The 20,645-nt window shown below is 35.5% G+C and overlaps 1 protein-coding gene across 2 annotated transcripts in view; it reads left to right on the top strand.

Annotated features, from left to right (window-relative positions):
• Nucleotides 1–20,645, top strand: part of FAF1 (Fas associated factor 1) — a 440,606-nt gene that overhangs the window by 315,425 nt on the left and 104,536 nt on the right. For both annotated transcript variants that reach the window (XM_069477930.1, XM_069477931.1), the window contains one exon: nucleotides 736–890. In XM_069477930.1, the coding sequence (XP_069334031.1) occupies nucleotides 736–890 (155 nt within the window). The remainder of the gene's footprint in view (nucleotides 1–735; nucleotides 891–20,645) is intronic.

Below are 20,645 nucleotides of genomic sequence, written 5' to 3'. Positions count from 1 at the left end.
CACTTTGAAGAGAGCAAGTGTCATTTCTTGAAGGCAAGTTTTACTATGACTAAAACGAAAGTATAATTTTCCATCTGAGAAACCACATTGGACATTTTCTGAAATATAAACTAGAAAGAATTCATGTGAACTGAATTTTTATCATCTTTTCAAGTGGCAATTAGATGTTACATTCTCCTAAATAAGGACTTTAATACAGGAACATGTTACCTGTGGAACTAAAACAAAACTTCATTTCAGACCTTTTCCTTTCAAGTAGAAGAGACTATTCAGTGTTCAGATTAAACCATAAAAAATAATGTAAGAGGGATTTTTGCCATCCAATCTTAATGAGTATTTTTTTCAGTATAGTTTGAATAGTTCAAAGTTAATATTTCCCTTTACATACAAAGTACATATTAAATGAGAATAATGGTAATTCCATTTTATTTAAGGAAAATGCAGTTCTGTTGGAATTTCTGCTTGAGATAGGTTTGCACATGTTAACAGATATCTACAATAGTAGTCTGTAAAACTAGTATAATCATCCTAGTCTTTTTAAAGTAGAAGTAAGCAAAATTTATTGATATAAAGTAGATGCTTTAGGAACTCTAAATGTAAGGCACTCTTTTTAGGGAATAGCATTTAATTTTTTTCTTTGTTATTCATATAGACTGATTATGCCTCTCCAAAATTCAAGATTTCTTATTACGTCAGTGGATGTTTTAATTGATCAGTCTTTTCTCCTCTTTTCAGAGAAAGCTTCTTGCTATCTACCTCCACCATGATGAAAGTGTATTAACCAACGTGTTCTGCTCACAAATGCTTTGTGCTGAATCCATTGTTTCTTATCTGAGTCAAAATTTTATAACCTGGGCTTGGGATCTGACAAAGGATGCCAACAGAGCAAGGTAATACTGTTGTTCACAAGTTATAGGTTGGGCTTCTATTTAAAAAAAAAAAAAGTCATCATGTGTTTGGTTTCCATCATCATAAACATTTTTTATCCTCAGCACTAAATTCTCTACCATTACATTTCATTAAATGGAAGCTATTTGTTGTGGCTAACACACACAGTTATTTATAATTGTGAAAATGTACCTTAACTTATAATACACTCTTCTTAAATTCAAGAGTAACCTGTAAAGAAAAATTAATTTCTCTCATCTTTTTTGCAATAGGATACAGTATTATTCTAATATGTTATTGAACCTTAAGAAAATCAGTGTTTTTATTAATATTCAGAAAAGGCAAAGCAAGTCTAATATTTAATTCTAGTAGTAAGTTTATTTTTAATAATTTCAATGAAAAAGGCAGGACATTCTGGACCAGTCCATTGGAGTTGGTAATAGCTTAACTCTAGCATATGCTAATTGATGTAATCGCTTTATTGCACACATTCTTTTGCACACAGCCAGCAATACATCCATATTCTAATAGGAAAAAAATCTCTTTCCTAGCTGTCAGGATAAGTTTACTTAGTTTGTTAATCATAATATCTGTAAGTAATGAATAATTCTTCATATTTTGCCTATTTGAGTTTCCCATCTGAAATATATTTCATCATGTTTAATTACACATGTGACCATAACAGCCCATGATGCTACTTTGGGTGTGTTAACACAATCATAATCACAGGCTGCTGGCTTATGAACAGGAAGATTAAATTAATTCATTTCAAGGCAGGCCTATTATAGTTAACCTTATTTAAGCAATTATAGAACAATTAGGAATCATCTGATTTGTCTTTTTATTATTGTATGGCTCACTGAATTTTTGGTCATCATTCAGATTTTGTTTTATTTAATCCAAATCTGTAAAGAAAGATGATTCTTCCCCTTAAATGTGAGGCAAAAGAATGTTGAAGCAATTTCTTCACCTAATACTTCATTTCTTTAAGCAAATGGTTAGGAAATTTCATAGGATGACTTCGTTCTGCCTTGGAAGTGTTCCCTGTTATACATAAATAAAGAACCTTTAGCACCTGTATTTGTTTAAATTAAATCAGGTTATTATTCACACTCAGTTAAAGGTGATGAAAAGCAGTGCCAAAAACAGATAAAAATGCCACATCGAAGGTCTTTCATGAGGCAAAATACATAGACTAGAGACTTGGCTAAATCTTTTGCCATTCACTGGCAGTAAGGAATCTCCTCCTTTTCTTTTATCCACAACTTGATGGAGAAGGAAACACTATTTCTAAACCATCTGTAGTGGCTAAGTTCAGTGGGCTACCTGCTGTTATTTTGTTCTATCCTCCATTTAATTCCTTAGTTCCTTTTATTTTACAATGACAAAAAATTGCAGTGTAGTTTCTTTTGAAAAACAGTGTTTGAGGGTTTTTTTTTATGACTGGCAATCAACAGCCATGTAATTGCTTTGTTATGTTTTACTAAAGAAGTCTGTTAAGTAGCACAACTTTGATACACTAGTAATAAGAGTTTGCAGGTTACAGAGACACCTGTGGTGACCAAAGCGACAGAAGCTGCTTATTAGAAAGAGCCAGTACAGCTGTGTCCTATTAACTCCTTATGACACTTTTTTAAAAACACTAAATAAAGGCCTTGTTTAATGCTTTAGAGCTATTTCTCGGTGGATTGTAGGACCAACTATGAAGTATAGTAGGATATTTCAATCTATATTTTTAAAAATGTGGTATCCCATTGTTAAGTAATTGTCATAAAAATAAAAAGAAGTGATATTAAAGACTAAAAATAGAAACATCTAGGAATTCAGTTTATTAAACATTTATAAGAGCCACACACAGGTAAATGGAAGGATTTATGAAATTTAAGATACTTGGCATCCTTATTGAAAAATCTAATTCTGTCTGTATTACAAATTAAAAACTATTTTAAGTTAAGGTATTAAATTTCTCTATATTAAAGTAACAAAATTACATAGTTACTTTTGCTGTCCAGTTCCATCATTATTACTATTAAGAAAAATGGGAAAATACACATTTTACAAACACAAGATGAAAATTCATTAGAATGGCATATTCCCAAGAGAGAGTAAAAGTAGATTTCCTTTGATCTATAAAACCATAGATAATTAGGCTGATTTATTGCCCCCCAAAAATGGTTTAGCTTAGACACAATTTTCTTACCGCCTATCATAGATTCATCTAAATAAAAGTGTATAATTGGGTTTCCTCCTGTATGATCTTTCTTGGATTTTTACACCACATTTATCCAAAGGTGTTTATCATGAAAATTGATTGCATCATCCATTAGATGCTTATATTAATAACTTTGAGTTACACAACCTCAAACTTTCGCTCAGTTCAATAGAAGACTGCTTGCACTAATATTTATTAATCTGTGGGATATGTATCAGAAGTGTTATGTGACATTTGCATATTACTAGAGAGCTGAGATGGGCCATATTAATATATGGAAATACAGAAGAGATTTCTAAGCATGACAAGTAAAATTGTTGTGGGTTTCCTTTTAACTGTGATTTCTTTACAACAGATATAAGTTTCAAAATAAATTCCTGGTGGATAGCTTATCTGATCCCATATCTGATTATCCAAGTTCAAACTAGTCATATAAATTTGGAGAACCCTGGGCCTGTCAGCGATTTGGTCTGGATGGTTCTTTAGTGATTTTTTAGGACTAACACCTGATGTTATAGCTGCGGACATTAATGTCCAAGATGGCAAAGGACTTGCCAAGCAAATTTAATACTCTTGCTTAAGGAATACTCTGGTTAAGCACATAAAAACATTAGTCTTTCAGTCACAATTTACTGTGACTCTCTCTTGTATAGAAGTGAAGGATATTAAACTAAGTGAATGCTTTGGTAAAGTTACCAGAATATGAATATCACTTGCTATTATAAATTACATTTCCTGATTTCTCTAACAAACTGGAATAAAAAACAGATTTCTATAAAATGTCATAACCCCTGTAATTGTGGGTGATTTAGATTTCACACCTCTAAAATGACTCTAATAACTTTCTTTCTGAATTGAATACTTAAATTGACCAACCCATATCTGTATAAAAACATTGGAATAGTTTCTAGGTTGATCTTAGAACATTCCAAATATGACCTGAGTCACCAAACTTTAGCAGTAATGATTAATGCCTATCTTTCCCCCTACTAAATTGTGATCTCCTAGAAGGGTTTATACATTTTATTTGTCTCATTAAACAAAGCACTTTAAAAAATTCTAAGAAAAAGAAACCCAATAAGCATTTAGCAAATAAATATGTGCATCCAGTTCCATCTAAGAATTTTGTTTATAATGTCAATATTACATACTAAGTGGGGGTTTTTTTCTTGGAAAATTCTGTACAGTCTTGGCTGCCATGTCTTGTTGGATTTCAGGGCCATTCTTTCTTAAAGCAGTAGACAGAAAGCCATTGGTAGTCTTGAGGTTCTGGAGGGTATGATTTTTTTAATTAAAAAAATTTTTTTTTAGAGATAAGATCTCTAAAGAGAGATAAGATCTCTTCATGTTGCCCAAGCTGGAGTGCAGTGGCTATCAGAGGCTCAGTCATGGCACACTGCTGCCTTGAACTCCTGGCCTCAAGCAGTCCTCCCGTCTCTGCCTCCCTGGTAGCTGGTGCCCACTACTGTGCCAGGCAGTAATTTCTTAAATATCCATTTGACAGTGATCCTGATAGAAATAGTAGGATATATCAGTAAATGGAAGAGCTAAAAACAGAGAGGTAATAGTAAAAAAAGGAGATCCTGCAAATCTCTTGGTATCCCTGGAGGATTGGTTCCAGGACCTCCCATGGATACCAAAATCTGTGGATGCTCAAGTCCCTGATAGAAAATGGCATAATATTTGCATATAACCTAAGCACATCCTCCCATGTACTTTAAATCATCTTTAGATTACTTATAATACCTAATACAATGTAAATGCTGTATAAATAGTTGTTATACTGTATTGTTTAGGTAATAATGACAAGAAAAAAGTCTGAACATGTGCAGTACAGATGCAATTTTTTAAAAATATTTTTGTTACTCTTTTAGTTGAATGAACAGGTACAGAACCTACAGATATGAAAGACCAACTGTATTCCTTCATGTTTATTCATTGAATAAACACTTAATGAATATTTAATATGAACCAGGAATGGTGCTATGCTCTGAAGATGAAAAATTGAACAAGACACAATCCTAACCCTCAAAATACTCATAGTCTAGTAGGCAAGGCAGACATAAGTGCTTATATATAATACGAGGTATGTACTTTAGCAGTACAGATGAACTTCATAGTGAATTGCTATACCTGAGGGGGTTTGGAGAAGGACTTAAAAGAGATGACAAACTGATGAAATTAGAATTTCACTCTTTCTATTCAGAGATTTTTATATTACTGTGATAAAATTCCTAGTCTATTGGGTTGCAGATTTTGCTATTTTTTACTAAACAGTATTAGTATTTAAAACCTCATAATTAGGTATCTGGAATGAAGGATCAGTGGTTGAGATAATTGTGGAAGGGAGAAAGAATAGAGGGAGCTGGCCAGCTAATGTAATCCTGTATGGTCTGAACCAGATTGAGAATTAAGGTCAACCAACCGGGATGGACAAGTCCAGAGAAGTTGTTTTATTAATGATTCATCCCAGTATTGGCATGTGCTTACAGGCAGACAGTGAAACGGAGATCAGATATTCTTTTGGATAGGTAACATGTGGAAAACCATCATGGATTTAACTAACACAATAAAAATATTTTTGAGTACAATATGTTGTTAGTGAATGAGTGCTTAGCTATGAAAGAAGAATTTTTTTAAATTCAGGACAGTTATCGCCTCTAGAAGGCTTTGCCTATATCCATCCTTCCCTTGCCACAGTCTGGGTTAAAATGCACATCCTATATGCTCCCATAATGTCCCTGTACTAACTTGTATTAATAGCACTCATTACATGGTATGGTTATTGTCTGTCTCCTTGCTAGGTTATCAGCTCCTTGAGGGAGCTACGTCTGTAATCTCATTGCTTTATACAACTACCTTTTAAAAAGTAAGTGCTATATTGATAATAAATAATCTCTAATAGGCTTATTGAAAAATAATGAATAAGAGAGAAACAGTTTGGGTAATGGCAAGAAAGAGCATTGGAAATACCACTCCATCCCTCTAATTGTGTGATCTTCCCCTGTAACCTCTAATGGGACTAATAAAGCTGAAGCCTTCATTCTCCTTGCAGAATGAACTAAAATGTCCAGATTGGGTACTTTGTCTTCTGCTGGCCCTGTAGGGCCCCAGAATGTCATGGCCTATGCTCATGTGCCTCAGAGGCCCCAGGCCATCTGGAAAGGAGCTTGAATTCCAACCCAGATGAGTTCATCGAGTGGTTCCATAGTTTCTTCTCCAGATTTCACCAAGTCTCTATGATACCCCAAAAGAAGTTGGCCTCCCAAATTAGTCCATTCTGGGATGGTACTGAGCTTTCTGCAATAGTGGTGGCATTGATTGAAATAAACATGTCCGTGGGACCAGAATGCTAGACTGAGTGCATGGTGAGAGATGCCAAGCAGTTAGGCATGTTCCATTTGGACACCATTAGAATTAACCATAAATATTACTATATGAAGCATCAGTGCAGTTAAGTGTTAATTTGTTTCCCTCTATTAAAGCTATTTGGACATGTACTGGATGCATAGGAACATTGGCACAAGTACCCGCCATGCTTAGCGGTGGGTTCTTGGCTGAAATGGCTTCATAAAGAAAAGCCACATCACATATATGGCACAGTAAACCACTGGTATTAATCAGTAATAAGCAGGTTAGTGGACATTTCTTGTTCTGACCAGGAGGGCCCACAAGGCAACAGGTGCAGGTTTAGATTACCTAATTCTAGAAAATTTAAAATCAAACACTGAATTTGACTAAGATAATGCCAACTGGGTAATCAGCCAGCTATGAGTGCTGAGGAATGAGTTGCCTATATGTAAGTTGCTGAGGTGAAAATGTTTTGCTTATCAGTGTACATGCTGCTAAGTGTTAAATCAGACATTGCACGTTATTTCTAAGCAGTGTTCAGAGTAGCTGTAAACAGTGCCCTAGGAATGGCTGATGCCTGGTTTACACAGTTGCATGTAACATGTACATAGCATTGCATTAAATTTTGTACACACAGTACCAGTGTTCACAGACAGAATTCTATTTCCTGTCAATATTAGCTTTTGAACTTAATGGACCTGGGTGCAGTATTTCAGGTCACTGCAAACTTCCGCGCTGTGCTGACAGGTACTTGTTAGCCTTAATAGTCAAGTGATAGTTTTCCACATTACTTAATCTTTGGCAAGAGTTAATTGACTTAAAGCACTTCTTATCAGTACGCTGTCTTCACCTGTACTTTCCATCTCAGTAATTAGGCATATTCACTGTGGCTTACTCTTAATTCCAAAGTGCTCAGTGGTTCATGCCTGGCTGAAGCCTAACTGTCTATGCTACTCTAACCCTACACTTCCATTTGATCCAACAAACATAGCCCAGGTGTGGGATCTGCATCAGAGACACAAGCAGTGTTAATTTCTAGCTGCTACGTAAGAACAAATATGGATTCTGCAGAGGTAGCTGATAAATCAGATGAACATGTTGTTGTCGGGGGTACTAAGACTTCCAGAGAGCCTTCATGCTGGATTTCCATATAATTTTCCCCAAACTTCTTTATTCGCTTTGTGTAACATTTTCCTTCCAGTACTTTTAAAGGAAGAGTATTGCCATCCTAAACATCCCAGGTCAAGGGCTTAATTAATGCTTTAAAATGAAGGTTCCAAAAACACCAGGAGAGTTTGTCATTTTCTCCCTGGTTTGTTTTGTGAAGAGGGAGGAGAGAAGGTGAGGAGGAACCCCTCCTGTTCCATGATTACATCCTACCCACTCATTTTCTCCTTTTCTCCTCTGCTTTTGATTTTTAGTGGCGGTCTTAACAGAATGTCAAGATCAATTTGCAGCATGGTTTAACTCAAGGTTTGTGTTCTGCCAGCAGCAATTGTCCCTGCAAACAATGCCATGTGTTCTTGTAACTTCAGAAGCTTTTAGAGGGATCATGGCAAGGGCAGCATCTAATGACTTTATTAGTGTAGGGTTTCAAAATGGGCTCAGTAATTGTTCATATCTCTTTGTCAGCAAGTCATAATTACTGCTCAGCATTGTCCAAGGGTGCACTTGTGAATAGTTTCCTAATAGTACTGAAAGGAAGGGAAAGGGGGAACGGATGAAAGGTGATGGCCTCTTACGATTGAGAACAAGCCAGTCTCTATGTGGATGATGACCAAACTGTTCATAATACATTTTTCACTCTTTTAAAAATAGATTATCCTTTTAAAAATGTCCTTTGAGATAATTTAAAATTACCAGTTTACAAGCCTTTTTTACTCTGATTTGAATACTTCCCACACTTCTGTCTAGCACTACAATTACAACTGCCTGGTAGCATATTCATTGTATCTGAATCAAAGCATTTGTGTTAGGGGAAAGAAAAAAAGCCTATTTTTTTCCTTCTACATTAATCTAATTAATACTATTCAGGAAATACGCATTTAACTCAGATACAGTTGTCAGTAAACAGTCTATATGAAAACTATTGTTAGAAAAGAACAATACAAAGATGATAGTATTGACAAGCCAGTCCAAAACAACATTGTAAGTTTTTATCAAATCCTATTCTTCTCATGCACTAAATCTTTCTTGTTAGTCTACTGTTAGTTTATGGGTTTTTTTCTTGATCTTTCTCCTAATCACTCTATGCTTTGAATACTCCAGGTATCTTGATTATGGGTCACAAAATTAAAAGATTCATCACCACCTCAAGATATGTGAAGTTCAATCTTAATTCCAAGCCTTTGCCCCTTTTTGATCTGTTTCCGAATCCTTTCTCATTCTATGAACCCTCTGTGGTGTACTCATGTATAACTATGTGCAAATATTCACTCCCAACAGCTGGTTATCCTTGTATTTTAGGGCTGCCATCCCCAACCCCCCAGGCCATGGACCACTACCGGTCCATCACCTGTTAGGGACCAGGCTGCAGAGCTCCGTCACCTCCCTTGCCCCACCTATCCGTGGAAAAATTGTCTTCCATGAAACTTGGGGGGTAGTGCACACAGCAGGAAGTGAGCAAGAGAAACTTCATCTGCATTTACAGCCACTCCCCATCGCTCACATCACGGCCTGAGCTCTGCCGCTTCCCCTCCCCCTGGCTCCATGGAAAAATTGTCTTCCATCAAACCGGTCCCTGGTGCCAAAACGGTTGGGGACCGCTGTTTTAGGGCATATGAGTTGAAATAAACATGGCTGCCAGAGGTGCTTAATCTAGTTTTTATATATATTATAAAACATGAGTTATCTAATGAAACAAATTCTAAAAATAAGACATTTATAAAGTGAAATATCTTAAAGTATATATACCCCATCATGTCTTTTGCTTTTCTTCTTACCTGAAATTGAAAAGATCACAAAAGATTTGTTTTCTTAACTGCTCTCTCATCTTTAATAACTTTTATATTTGTGGTTGTTTCTGAAAAATTTTTAATTATATACACCATTTAAATTGATAGCACATTTCTCCTCTTCCATAAATATTGGTAGTAAAACAGAAGTTGTAAAAGAAAGCTCAGTCATATAAAACCACATGTGTAAACTGGTTCTTCTGATGTATCTTACAGTTTTTGGCTATCAGTCAGCATAAACACTCAAAGCGATTTTAGTGCTCAACAATCTTAATGGTCTAACCTGCCAAATATATCACCAAAAAAAAAAAAATTGAAATTTCCTATTAATCTGCAATTGTGGAGTAAGGTGGAATTCTGTTTCTTAAGTGTTTGGGTAATTCATTAGTGAATAGATCTGGTGTCCTTTCCTTAAGCATTTGCTTTTATCTCTTCACTTGATAGCATTACAGTAATAGAGAAGAGTGATAGATAGTTTTTGTATTACTCACAAATCCTTTATTTAACTATAGGAATTTTTAGAAAGCTGTCTGTCAGTTTATCTACTGTTGGCTAACTCAGTCTGTAGCTATAGGCAACAATTTAAAAAATTCTAAATTGGTGCCTTTCATGTACCTTTCTTTTCCTCAATACATGATCAGCACCAAGAACGTTTTCTTTAATATATACTTTTCTACACACCTCAACTAAGGAAAGAATGAGACAAGATTACATGAAAAATAAAGAAACTTTGATTGCCATACCTCTATCTGAAAAATTATGTTGCCCAGTCCCTGTAGTAAATGAGGTATTGGAGTCTCTGAGCAGCTCTCAAATAAATTACTCAACCTCAGCAACAAAAATTTATTATGTGGCTATTATGAAAGCTATGTATTAACTTATTAGTTCTTAAAGCCAGCCTATACACATTTAAATATGTCAGTTGCTGTTCTTTGAAAAACTATGATTTTTTAATACTATTACAACTATTTTTTCATTGTTTATGCCATCAGATACCGATCATAAAATGCAGAGCAATTAAGAAGTGAGGCTCAGTCAGGCTAGAAATATGAAAAATAAGGTGGTATTAAGCAAGTAGTGTAACGTTGCTAGATCTTTCTTTTACGTCTCTGAAAATAGGAGATGTCTCAGGTCAAATAGGAGCCTCACCTATTTGACCTGAGACCTTTGACCTTTATCTCTAATATTCTGACTTGGACAGTTGTTTTCCATAGAAAAATATGAGGTAAGCAGGATTACATTTTTAAAATAAATGTTGGTGAAGTTTGTAAGTATATTAGATTATATCATGAGCATACTGCCCTTACCAGCTTGTGATAATCTAGTCTGAGTGATTATAGTCGGATGTAATGAAGGAAGCCAGTCATTTGCTTCCTCTTACCCTTAAAGGCAACTTCTTTTCACTTCAAACTGTCTTCCAAGCTAATATTATTTGTGACAAGGAACATCTATCGAAAGAGTATTAGTAACTAAGAGCAATACCGTCATGATCGATTTTTAAAAAATGAAAACGTATCATAACAACTACAGCCATTAATTAAGCACCTACTTACATTATAGTGCCAGACACTATATACATGAACTAATTTAATCTTCACTTTATGTACATTACCTCATTTAATCTTTACCACAGTTCTCCAAGGTAAACAGCAAAGGTCCTATTCACATATGAGGAAACTATTTTTGTCTCAGAGAGGTTCTGTGCCTTACCAAATGTTGTGCCAAATGGCTGTACCAGATGTAAATCCCAACCCTACCTGTGCTTTTCTGCTACATGATGCTTCTTGTTCCATAATCTTGCAATACTGAATGATTCAACAACAAAAATGTACTGAATAATTATTGTGTGCAAAGGTTCATGGCAGTATCAAAAAAGTATAAGATGTGGATCACTTGCTCAAGGAACCAATAAACATGAAATTCACTAAACCTTAGAGCTGGGGATTAGACAAATCCTTAGTCAGCAGCACAACTTGCAGGCGTGCAGGCCTTTTTTCCTATAATATGCTTAACTGACTTTCCAACCTCTTCCTGAATACTGCTAGGACAGGAAATGAAAGCTTCAAAAGAGCATTTTTTGAGCTGCTCTAAAAACTGGAAGGATCTTTGCTACAGTGCTTCTTCTATAAAGAGCTTCCACAACTTTCTCCTTTTTGGTTCTAATTTTGCGATTACCTGAAATAAACGTAACTTCTCTGCTGCATTACAGCCTGTTATCAGTTTAACCATAGCTCTCATTTACCTTATTTTCCCTGCTGTTTCTTACCAAATATAATTAGTCCTTTCTCCTGTTCCTTATCTGGTGGTATATCTAGATCTAGCCCCTTCCAAAGGTCCCATAGTGCTCCAGAGGAGGTTTGTCTGGTGCGATGCACAATTCTGTTCTGAAATGTTATTATTGGCTTCTGTTGTCAGAAGCCAGGGAGTTAACTGAACCCCCCCCCCCCACTTGTTTTCCCACAAGTTGATATTTCTACTGTTTTCTACTAATACAATTCGTTGACAAGATCTTTGGCAGTTCAGATTCTATCTGTTAACTTCCAAATCTTATTCACAAATAAGACCTTAACTCCTTGTCATCTCTATTCCTATCATTGTTTTTGATAATTCTTTCAGTTCCTAGATGTGTCCAACTGCAGAAAATTTTTTTTCTTCCCCTTACTTACCACACTCAGATGTGGTCATCAATAGAAACTGTATCATGTCATAAATTTTGATTTCAGACATCTGGCTCTGACCACCACTTCCTAGTACTCCCACTCATTTCTTCAAGCATCATTAGTGCTAAGGTTTTTTTCCTCATGCCTGCCAGTCTATTGACCTTTCTCTCACTCCGTCTACCCTTTCCTGTCTCCAATTCTCATTTCCCTCCTTGTCCTATTTAGATTTTGGTGTTCATCATTATAATTTTCTTCTTATATTTTAAACTCCCTCTGTTACACTCACTTTGTTTGATCCACCTATTCACCTTCTGTATGTCTGTACCCTTGCAGTTGAACATTGCTGGAGAAAATCACGCTGAATTTTTTTTTTTAAATAAACACAAACTTTAAATGAGCACATAACCAGCCTGAGCAAGAACGAGACCCCGTCTCTACTAAAAATAGAAAGAAATGATTTGGACAGCTAAAAATATATATATATATAGAAAAAATTAGCCGGGCATGGTGGCACATGCCTGTAGTCCCAGCTACTCGGGAGGCTGAGGCAGGAGAATCGCTTAAGCCCAGGAGTTTGAGGTTGCTGTGAGCTAGGCTGACGCCATGGCACTCACTCTAGCCCGAGGAACAGAGCGAGACTCTGACTCAAAAAAAAAAAAAAATGAGCACATAATAATGCTGGGCAAACCTACTGGGATTCCCTAGTTGGTTCTCTTTGCCTGGGTGAGATGTCTGTTTCATACTACTCCTCATACACCAAGCATGTCATACTCCTCACTATTCCCCTTCTCAGCTGCCCTCATTAATTGCTTGAGAAAACAGAAGTCATCAGAAAGACTGAAATGAACCCATTTTTCTTTCCTTAAGGTTTCAGTTTAAATGTCCCTTCTTCAGAAAGGTCTGATGAATCTTTCTAGAGAAGACTCCTCCGCCATCATTCTCTTTAGTAGCACCCTCCCAGAACTTTCCATAATAAGCCATTACTTTTGCTTGTTGTAAGCTTTATTATTCTGTGCTGTTGGTCCACTAGAGTATAAACTTCATAAGGATAAGAATGTATCAATATTTTTCGCTTTTGTTTCTTACTATAATGCTCAATAATTATTTGTTGGATGTTATAAGAATGCAAAACATCATAATGCTCAAGAATATGAAAGAGCTTTGGATTTGGTCAGACCAGGATTGGAATTCTAGTTATGCCACAAACTATGCCACTAGGCCACTATTGTGACTGTGGGTGAATTGCTTAAACCCTCCAAGTTACAGTTTCCATATTATAAAATTCTGAAGGATCCCTTGGAACACCTTGTCATATATGCCTTATGGAATGCTGATGTGTTCTCAGTCTTTTAAGCTCATGGTTAGTTTTGGACATGATATGTTCTTAATGACCTATGCTGCCTCCCATTCATCGTTACTATGTTCTAAATATTCATAAACCATTTGTCTAAGCAACGTTTCTAGATTTTTGTGGGGACTGAGGGCAAGTTTACTGGTCTGTACTTTGTAAAATCGTGGTATTTACTTTAGGAATGCTGATTCCTCAGGTTATATTCACTTCATCATCATTGATTTTAGCTTTTTATAGACCTGTTCACTCTACCATCTATCTATTTCTTTATTCAAAAAAAGTATTCATTAAGCAGTATGTACCATATACTGTGCTTGAATTGGGAAAACATTCTTGCTCCCCTTATTTTCTCTCCTGCATATATGTCTATTTTTTCCCTTTGGCATTTACAATTTTCCTACTTTTAAAAATGGATATAATTGCTATATAAGAGTAAATACAATGTCAAACAGGAAAATAAAAATAAAATCATATATAAACCAACTAATAGTGGCAAAAAGATGAATATTTATAAGCACCTGAGTTGAAGTTCAGCTCTATAATTCCTGCAGCTAAAGGAGAAAAAGGAGATATCACAGGCATATATTCATTCATCTGTCCATTCCATATATATTTATTGTGTTTCTCTTATGTTCCAGTACTATGCCCGAGAGTTTACAGTTTACCATTTATGGTTCTCTGATATAGAGAAGCCTAACAGTTCTTCTCAAGATTTTCTGACACTGCGTTCAAGGGAGAATTTTGTTGTATAATTTTCTATTTAAGAGTCGTTAGGAAAACTAAATAGAACAATTATCTTCCACTGTTGTTTTGCAGAAGACAGATTATTTTAAATAGATGTTTTTAATATTAATCCCCTGTAAAAGCAGAGGGCTTTGTATTGAATCTGCTTTCCAGTAATGATAATACTTCAGGGAGCTTAGGTGATATGGTCCTCAAATATTCCTTTTTGATGATCTAACTCATAATAGGTTTAAAGCTTAGAGGAAAGCCTACACAGTCAACATGTCCATTCAACTCTCTCTGTCATACATCAGCTGTCTCAAGTGAGCCTATATCAAATGCTGGGTTGAAACCAATTCTTGCTAGAAAGCTTTGATGAGTGACTGAAGTGCTAATATTCTGTGCTATTGGTCATTTATCTTTTAAAGACTTTCTTCCTGTGTATGAGATTTCTACCACACTTTTTTATCCATTAGGGTTATAGTTGTTTTCAAATACATTAGGAAATTGTGTATAAATGTCAGAGTTCCAAGAGAAACCAACCAGCCCTGAAATAAATGCCTGAAATTTTTTTAATATAATAAAATCACAAAGTCTCTAAATTTGGCAGGTAGAAAAGATCAGAGAACATGACAGCATTAAATCAGTCCATCTATGTATATATATACACATATATATATACACACACACACATCAATATGTATCTTTACTTTAAATCTCTGCTCTATAGTAGGGCATCATGAAGATGCTGGTGCATACTCTAGAAGTTACACAGCAATAAATCCAGTGCCAAATGCGGTGTTAAGGATAACTGCTTGTTTAGTGATACAAGTCTGAGATTGCTGCTATAACTTATTTTAGGAAACATTTCACCATATCTTTAATTTTTGAGAGGAGGACCAATTTTGACTCTGAAGCACATAAAGGGGAGGAAAAGAAGTAGTATTTATTAATCCACAGGCCAATTCCAAAAGTAGGTATCATTATCTTCATGTTATAAATGAAAAAGCCGAGGCTCAGAGAGACTAAATAAGCCAAAGGAAAAAACTATTAATAGTAAGTGTCAAAATCAGGTTTGTTTGACTCCAAAGTCTTTGTTCTTCCCACAATACTATGCTGCTTGCAGTAATTCCCACTTACTCTAGTTTGTTCATATTGGTATGTTTTAAATTTTTTCTAAGTCATATTTTCAGTCATTGGGTGGTGACAGGATGAAATTATATATTAATAAAAACTGCAGTTTGCTAAAAGTCAGAAGGGAAGCTTAGAATCATGAACTTATGGACCACCTGTTTATTTTGAGGATCCAAGTGACCGGTGAAGATGGAATTACAGTCACAGGAGCCCTGGAGACCATGAATTATTATGGTCAACTGTCTTTGAATTAAACTGATTTTAGAAGTAGTTGCAAGAGGAAAAGGAAGGTTGTATGGTCAATACTATCATGGTGGAGATAAACGTTACTGAAGTGAATTGGCCCATTCATACAACAAATATACGTTAGGTAATAGGTGCTAGGAATGCAGAGATGAGTAAGAGATGTTCGTCTCCTACCAGCCTTCCAGGAGCACCATCTTGCAACATAAAGTTCTCCCTGACTTCTAGGCCTCCATTCCCTTCTGATTCCTCCAGCACTTAATGTGAACCATTAAATCTAGGCCATTAAATCTGGTAATATACCAGATTACATTTACTGTTTGGGGGCCTTGATTTATAAAAGCCAAAATATTCTTAGTATCCTAAGGACAACAACTATGTGTTTTCTTGTCATATATTTAGTAGACTCTCATAAATTTGTATTTATTGGTAAAAGGCAGAATACAGAAGAAATGTTACATGGCATTTAACATAAAATTGCTCTTATACAGCCTCTGGAAAATGAATCTTTGGGTGGATAAATAAGAAATTTATACAACATTGCCTCTGCAGAGGGTAACACAGAGATACACATTATTTTGTATATAAACAAGCTATTATATATTTATTTTTTTCCCAGTTTTACACAAATGGTAAATACTATTTAACACCTGACTTTTTCCACTAACTTTATATCGTAAAGATAGTCCACATCAGTTCACAAAAAGCTATTTATATTTTATGGCTACAAAGTTTTCCTTCAAATTCCATGAGATACTATAATTTTATTTAACCAGACTTTATTGATAGACATTTGGGTTATGTTCAATATTCTGCTATTACAAACATGCAGTAATTAACTGTGTAGGTAGGTGACTTCCACATAAAAATATGTCTATAGACTAAATGCCAGATGTAGAACTTCTGGGTTAAGAGTATATATGCATTTTTAAATCTTAATAGATATTGGCAAATTGCTCACAAAGAAATTGTACCAATTTCACTGCTACTAACAGGGTGTAGTAGTGATTGTTTTTATATAACCTTGCTAATGCCAAATTTTTTAATCTTTACTAATCTGACAGGTGAAAAATGATATTTTAGTATAGCTTTAATTAGGGGTTAGCTCATCATGAGTTAGAGTATCTTTTCACATGCTTTTGAGCATTACTGTTTCCCTTTCTGGAAGCTATCTTTATATTAAATATATTGTTTGTTGATCTTGTATTTATTGGTTTGTAAGAATTATATATAATATATGTAATTTTATATATATAAAAAATACATGTTAAGGATATTGGCCCTTTCCCTGTGGTTTGACATTCAGAAAATATCCCCCGGTTCATTATTTATCTTCTGGCCTTGTTATGGTTTTTGGTTTTTTCTTTTCTTTTTCTCCCCCCCCATGTGGAAATAGTCACAGTCATCAATTTTGTCTTTTGTGCTTCATTCTGCTGAAGCTATACTAACCTCCTTGTTACTTTTCAAATACATTAGATACTCTCCAATTTCAAGGCTTTTGTGTTTGCTGTTCTTTCCACCCTGGGATTCTCCTTCCTCAGATGTGTTTCACTCCTTCCTTTACCTCTTTTAAGTCTTTGATGAAATCTCAACTTTTCAGTGAGACTTTTCCTGATCACTCTATTTTATATTACAACATCCCTTTCCCTGCTTTGTTTTTCCTTCATCACCTGGAGCTCATAAACTTTTAAGGTATTTATTTATTTGTCCCACATCAGATTGGAGCTCACCCATACAAATAAAGTAAGTGGGAACTAACATTTGCAAAGTGGTAATTTTGGGAGACTAGACATGGTCCAATCAAGTTGCCATTGCCTAAAACATTTTTTGGATGACTTCTTTAAAAACCATCTTCAGAGGCAGCTTAAAGCCTTACAAGGAAAGCAGTCCTATATCGTGAAAGCAGTGTTTCTCAAAGTTGGCCATTAACCACTTGCATCATCAGAATCACCTGGGGTGGGGTTAGGGGTCTATTAAAAGGGCAGTTTCCTGGACCTCACCCCACATTGATTGAATCAGAATCTCTGGGGGAATAGGGCTGAAGAACTTGCCTTTTTACTTTAGACAGGATCTTGCTCTGTCACCCAGGCTGGCATACAGTAGCACAATCATAGCTCACTGCAGCCTCAAACTCCTGGGTTCAAACCATCCTCCCTCTGTAGCCACCTGAATAGCTGGGACTACAGGTGTGCACCACCACACCCAGCTAATTTTTTTTTAACTTTTTGTAGAGAAGAGGTCTTGCTATGTTGCCTAAGCTGGTCTCAAACTCCTAGCCTCAAGTGATACTCCTGCCTCAGCCTCTCAAAGTGCTGTGTATTCCAGGTGTGAGCCACCAGCCTGGCCTCTGAACATGCCTTTTAAATGAATTCCGTAGGTGATTCATAGACCAGTAAAGGTTGAGGATCACCACCTTTATAGTCAGTCTCCCTCAGCTTAGTCACGTACCCTGTTTTCGTAACTCAGTTTGAACCAAAGACTTAGGACTATGCTATGGTTTGTGTGTCCCCACCAAAACTCATATCAGTGGGGCAGTGTTGGAAGGTAGAAACTTTAAGAGGTGGAACCTAATGGGAGGCATTTGGGTCATGGGGGCTCTACCTCTGTTCTCGTGGTAGTGAGTTATCCCTCTTGCTCTCAGGAGACTGGATTAGTGGCCAAGAGAATGGATTAGTTCCTGGGAGAGTGGGTTGTTATAAACCAAGGATGCCCCTAATGTTTCACCCCTTCACATGTGTCTGCTTCCCCTTTGACCTTTTACCACATTATGATTAAATATAAATGTATTTAAAACAAAATAGTGCTTTTAGTTTTGTATCCACTTTTAAATGTTTAAAATTTTGTAGTATTGCACAGCTGCAGCATGTATAATTATATTTTCTTATTTTCTATACATTGATACCTGCCCATTCATTTTCTGAATGAAAACAGTGAAAATTTTTGTTCAGTCAACAACTCTTTGATACTGTATCTTACTGTGCAAAAAAAATCTCTCAGTGTTGGCATTGACCTGTAGGTATAAACTATCATTTTAATCCTGAAAGAAATAATGATAAAAATGTTAAATATCAGTATGTATTGAATAATAATGAAATAGCTACCAATTTTGAGGGCCTGCTATTTTTTAGGCATAAGTTCAAGTCCAAGTGTTTTCTATATCTTACCTCATTTTATCCTTACTAGAAGACAAGTGTTTTAAAGATAAATGCTATTCCCACTTTATGGCTGAGACTCTTTTAAACTTATGGGAGTAACATTGAAATGTAATAATCAGGAACCCTTAAATAGAGTAGTTGGCAGTTTTGTGGCCTCCATTTTTTATCAAATGTGCCTCCTTTTACAGTACCTGGTATGCAGTAGATAGACAATATGTGTTTGTAGAATTTCATCTCCCTCCCTCTAAATTGCTAGGTTCATTTAATATATATTTTATGTTGGAGTACAGCTTAGTAAAAGTCAGTGACTTATGTAAGTATGACATAGATTGAAAGAAACTAAACTATATTCTGTTTTGAATTAAAGGAAGATTACTTTTTTCCATATCTGATTTATTAGTAATCCTGGTTTCCATTAGTAAGGTAGAAAAGATCTATTCTTCAGAGACCAAAAATTTTACTGATTAATATATGCTAGCCATCAGATATTGTTTATTTTTTCTCTCTAAACTTTAGATTAAAACCATTTTATCTTACCTTCCTAGTTTTCTAATAGCAAGAAATGGTGAGTATAAAAGTATACCTGATTTGTGATTGACCATTTTCTTTCATTCATTTTCTCAATCCTTCCTTCTTCCTCCTCTCTCTTCCTCTCTCATTTTATCCCCTTAGTGAGGGCATCTATTCTTTGTCTTTTCAAATTTGTCATTTTAGCATTTGGTCTTGGGGGTTGATTTGGCAACTTCTTATTCCCCTCCTCAAATAGGTCTACAATCTATAGGTTGTTTGATTTATTCAAATCTTTTATAATTAAAAAAAACAGAATAATTTCCCCTTGTTACAGAATAGTTTGTCATTGCTTCCCCGCTTTGGACTTGAGATTGCAGGAATCCAATAGCTGTGGAAACTATTTATCCTTTCATGACATCTAATACTCATGAATGCCATGTGCAATTGGGATGGCAACTTTGTCCCTGCACTAGATACACTCTCACACTTTTATCTGTTCAAGAGGAAGAAAATACCACAATTACGAGAGCCATACTTTTTCTCTTAAAATGACTTGATTTTCCCATGTCTCTTTTTCTTCTAATGTTTTGAACTGAATTTTTTTGCTGCTGGTAGTGTGCTGTGAATGGTAGTCTTGCACTATGAATGATCTTGGGAAGAGGAGGCAGAGCTTCCTAGCCATGAGAAAGATTTGATATATGTGAAGTGTTAACCTCAAGTTCTTGTTACTTATAGTGGAAGGAACTGACAAGTAGGAATTTTGCAATTTGGTACTGTCCATTGGCCCAACAGGCTGTCAATGAAAATTGACAGGCTGCAATTTGAAAATCTCAAACATGATTCAGATTTTAGGAAGATTAATCAGATTAGTTAAAATTTTAACAGTCCTTTGGTTAAAACAAATAGTTAAAGCTACTAGAAAATTGTCAGCTGGCTGTATAATCCCTACATATTTCCCAACTACTTCCAAAAAATGAAAGTGATTTGCAAATAACTAGTCAAGAAATTGATCACTTTGCTGTTTTTTTGTAGTTAATTGAATGGCTATGTGCCTTTAGAGGCTGTACCTCTCTGGAATATGCTTTGTGTGGTTTTGAAATTTGTGTTTTATAGTATTTTACACCAAACAAGATACCTACATTTTCATAATTATTTTTCCTTCTTGCTCATTTTCACAGAATGAATTTGGGAATACACAATTTCCAGGCAAAATTGTCTTGAAATGGAATTCTTAAAACCACTCAGTCTGAGCCTGCCTGCTTCCCCACCACCACTCTTTTTTTTTTTTTTCTGAGACAGGGTCTTGCTTTGTCACCCAGGCTAGAAGGGTAGAGTACAGTGCTGTCATCATAGCTCACAGCAACCTCAAACTCCTGGGCTTAAGTAGTCTTACTGCTTCAGCTTCCCAAGTAGCTGGGACTACAGGCATGCACTACAATTTTTAAAAAAAAATTATTTTGTAGA

Source organism: Eulemur rufifrons, chromosome 8 (assembly GCF_041146395.1).
Source record: "Eulemur rufifrons isolate Redbay chromosome 8, OSU_ERuf_1, whole genome shotgun sequence".
NCBI classification, from domain to species: Eukaryota; Metazoa; Chordata; class Mammalia; order Primates; family Lemuridae; genus Eulemur; species Eulemur rufifrons.
Note: the sequence above shows the minus strand (reverse complement) of the source record. Positions and strands in the feature narration are given on the sequence as shown.